Source organism: Sorex fumeus, unplaced genomic scaffold (assembly GCF_029834395.1).
Source record: "Sorex fumeus unplaced genomic scaffold, SorFum_2.1 ptg000148l, whole genome shotgun sequence".
NCBI classification, from domain to species: Eukaryota; Metazoa; Chordata; class Mammalia; order Eulipotyphla; family Soricidae; genus Sorex; species Sorex fumeus.
Window position 1 is genome coordinate 388228 of NW_026606205.1, and position 3279 is coordinate 391506.

Genomic DNA, 3279 nt, shown 5'->3' on the forward strand with positions numbered 1-3279 from the left:
TAGCTCCTGGTCACGACTTGGGGAGCCGGTCCCGGCTCTGAACATTTCCTTCCCACCCACACTGTTCTTTCTCTTCAACTTCCTACAGCTGGAACTGCCGGCCCAGAAATAATCCCCGGTTTCAGCCCTCCTCCCTGCCCGGCAACGGAGTGCATGAGAGGCATCCAGGATGCTCCGGGGAACCCCCCCCCGCCTCGCTGCCCCCAAACTGGGGCGCATCCCGGGTGTTCAGAGGACGGAGTCCTTGGTGTCCTGGGTGTCGGGCAGCTTGAGCTTGGAGACGGCCTGCAGTAGCCCCTGGCTGGTGGCCGTCATGGACTGGGTCACCTCGGGGGTGTCTGAAGCCCGGGGGCCTTTGCCCGGCCAGCTCCCGGCTGGCAGCGGGGTGCCCAGGTGGCGCAGCGTGTTGCGGAAACCCTCGGCGCTGAAGTAATAGACCAGCGGGTCGAGCACGCAGTTGGAGCCGGCCAGGAGCACCATGACCATGAGCGCCTGGCGCACCTCTGTCTTCCGCTCCTGCAGGGCGGTGGGCACGTAGTGTCCTCGCAGCAGCCCGTAGAGCGCCAGCGTGGCGTTGTAGGGCACGAAGCACAGCAGGAAGATGACCAGGTTGGCCAGGAGCAGCCGCACGGTCTTGCGGCGCCGCTGGCTGCGCGTGGCGTCGGGCCGCGCCAGGGTGCAGAAGACGCGGCCCGAGCCGTAGAGCACCGCGGCCAGGGGCAGCGCGAAGCCCAGCGCCTCGGCCAGCAGCACGAGCGGCAGCAGCTGGCCCCGCCACAGCTCGTCGCTGAAGTGCTCGAAGCACAGGCACGCGGCCTGGCCCTCCCACGTGCGGCACGAGGTGGGCTTGTGCGCCAGCACGGTGGGCACGGCGAAGACCAGGATGAGCGCCCACACGCCCAGGCACAGCAGGCGGGCGACGCGCGGCCGCCGCAGGTGCCGCAGCCGCAGCGGGTGCACGATGGCCACGTAGCGGTCCACGTTGATGAGCGCCAGGAAGATGCAGCTGCCGTACATGTTCATCTGGAAGACGGCGCCCGCCGCCTGGCACAGGAAGGCCGGGAAGGGCCAGTGGTGCCGCGCATAGTAGGACAGGCGCAGCGGCAGCGACAGCGTGAAGAGCAGGTCGCTGGCCGCCAGGTTGCACATGTACACGCTGACCACCGAGCGCACGCGCAGCGCCCGCAGGAACACCCACAGCGCCAGGGCGTTGAGCGGGAGCCCCGCGGTCAGCACCACGCTGTACACCACCATGTGCACGTGGTGGGTGTCGCGGAAGTCCGGGCACAGCTGCAGGGACTCGTTGGCTGTGAGGTTGGACGGAAGGCAGCACATCGTTCCGTTGGGGGAGGACGGGATGCTAGGCGAGGCCGGGGGCAGCATCCCTGCACGCGGCGAGGTTCCCGTCTTCGCCTTCATCTCCGGATCCTCCTGCCCTGGAGGGGGCACAGATGGTCCGGGGACCACAGAGCTCCGCGCCTGGGGGTCATAGCTTCAGTGGTGGTGCAGAGCTGGGATAGGGAAAAAAAAGATGAAAGGGGAAGATAAGAGAGGAAAAGGGTTACCAAGGGTTACCTGGGGCTGGAGCGATAGCACAGAGGGTAGGGCATGCAGCCTTGCACGCAGCTGACCAAGGTTCAATCCCCGGCATCCCATAGGGTCCCCTGAGCAGGAGTGATTCCTGAGTGAAGAGTCAGGAGTAATCCCTGTGCATCGCTGGGTGTGACTCAAAAAGCAAAAAAAAAAAAAAAAAAAAAAAAAAAAGAAAGAAAAGGGTTACCTGTTTTGTTGGGTTTTGTTTTGGAGTCACACCCAGCTGTGTGTGGCTTACACAAGTGCTCAGGGCTCTGCACTGAGGAGTCACTCCCAGGGGTGCTCGGGGCGGAGGGGGAGGGGATTCTGGGAATCCAGTCCAGGCAAGGCAAGCGCCCTGCCCACTGTACTATCTCTCTGGCCCGCAAATGGTTTTCTGGCTAAACTCAGGATCTTGACTTTGCGGCCTCACATCTTTCCTGCAGGCATGATCTGTGCAGAAGAGGGAGGAGGAGGAGGGGGGGAGGAGGATGAGGATGAGGATGAGGAGGAGGGGGGAAGGAAGATGAGGATGAGGATGAGGAGGGCAGAGAGGTCCTGCTCTGCACCACTGTCTTCCGCATGAATTGGCTAGAGTAACGGACAAGATATGGATAAACTAGCCAGTTAACGTCAGTGTCCTGTTGGCGCTCCGTCTCCCAAAGCCGCCCGGATACTTCGAACAGACTTTCCCCTGGGGGCTGGGTTCATAGTGCAGCAGGTAAGGCTCCTGCTTTCCTGTGGCTGAACCAGGTTGGCGCCCTGAGACCCCGTAGGGTCCCCCGAGCCCCCACCAGGATGAGCCTTGTCTGCAGAGTCAGGAGTAAGCCCTGAGTAAAACCAGGTGTGTTCCCAAATCAAAAATAAATAAAAACAAGGGCTGGAGCAATAGCATAGCGGGTAAGGTGTTCGCTTTGTACGCGGCCAACCCAAGATCGACCCCCAACAACCCATAGGGTCCCCCAAGCATGGCCACGAATAATTCCTGAGTACAGAGCCAGGAGTAACCCCTGAGCATCGCCGGGCGTGGCCCAATACTCACCCCATACCAAATAATAACAAAGGTTCCCAAACTTATTAGCTTATTACACCCTTTCCAAATAGGGGTGCCCTCTGACAATCTGCCCTCTTTAATCAAACAAGCTGCCCTCCCCCTTAATGGCACTCAAGGCTACAGTGCTCCCCACACCCCATCGTTGGGGACTGGAGGCATTATCACCCGGGGGGAAAAATGATCAGGTTCTGAGTAGTCAAGAAAACAGCCACGTCCCACCAATCGCCAGCAGAAAGGCAGCAGATAGTAAAGTGCATGGTTGTAGGAATTATGTCACGGCTGGAGTCCGCCTTGGGGAACTCCCTGAGGAAAAGTGCTGTGCTGGTCGCCCTACCGTTATCTCAGATTAAAGGTCAAACTCTCCAGGACAGTTCAAACTCCCAGTCACCCTCATTCCATCCACCCACATCGCTGTTGCTGTGTGACCCCGGCGTTTGGGGTCTGAGCCGCCGGGATTGAGCTGAACTGTCTGAACCAATCTCCAGAGGCTTCCTCAGAAAAACGCGGGGGCAGACAACGGTGGAACATACCTAACTGCACCTAGGCTGAGGCTTTTTTTTTTTTTTTTTGCTTTTTGGGTCACACCCGGCAATGCACAGGGGTTACTCCTGGCTCTGCACTCAGGAATCACTCCTGGCGGTGCTCAGGGGACC

The 3279-nt window shown here is 60.2% G+C and overlaps 1 protein-coding gene across 1 annotated transcript; it reads right to left on the reverse strand.

Moving 5' to 3' along the window:
• Positions 1-228: 228 nt before the first annotated feature.
• On the reverse strand, positions 229-1335 carry LPAR5 (lysophosphatidic acid receptor 5). The gene has a single exon (XM_056106868.1). It carries the CDS (start codon positions 1333-1335, stop codon positions 229-231), a length of 1107 nt encoding a protein of 368 aa, XP_055962843.1.
• Positions 1336-3279: the final 1944 nt, after the last annotated feature.

What these genes read in the sequence shown, in the direction of transcription:
- LPAR5 (XM_056106868.1), bottom strand. Translation starts at nt 1,335, where the DNA reads ATGTGCTGCCTTCCGTCCAACCTCACAGCCAACGAGTCCCTGCAGCTG.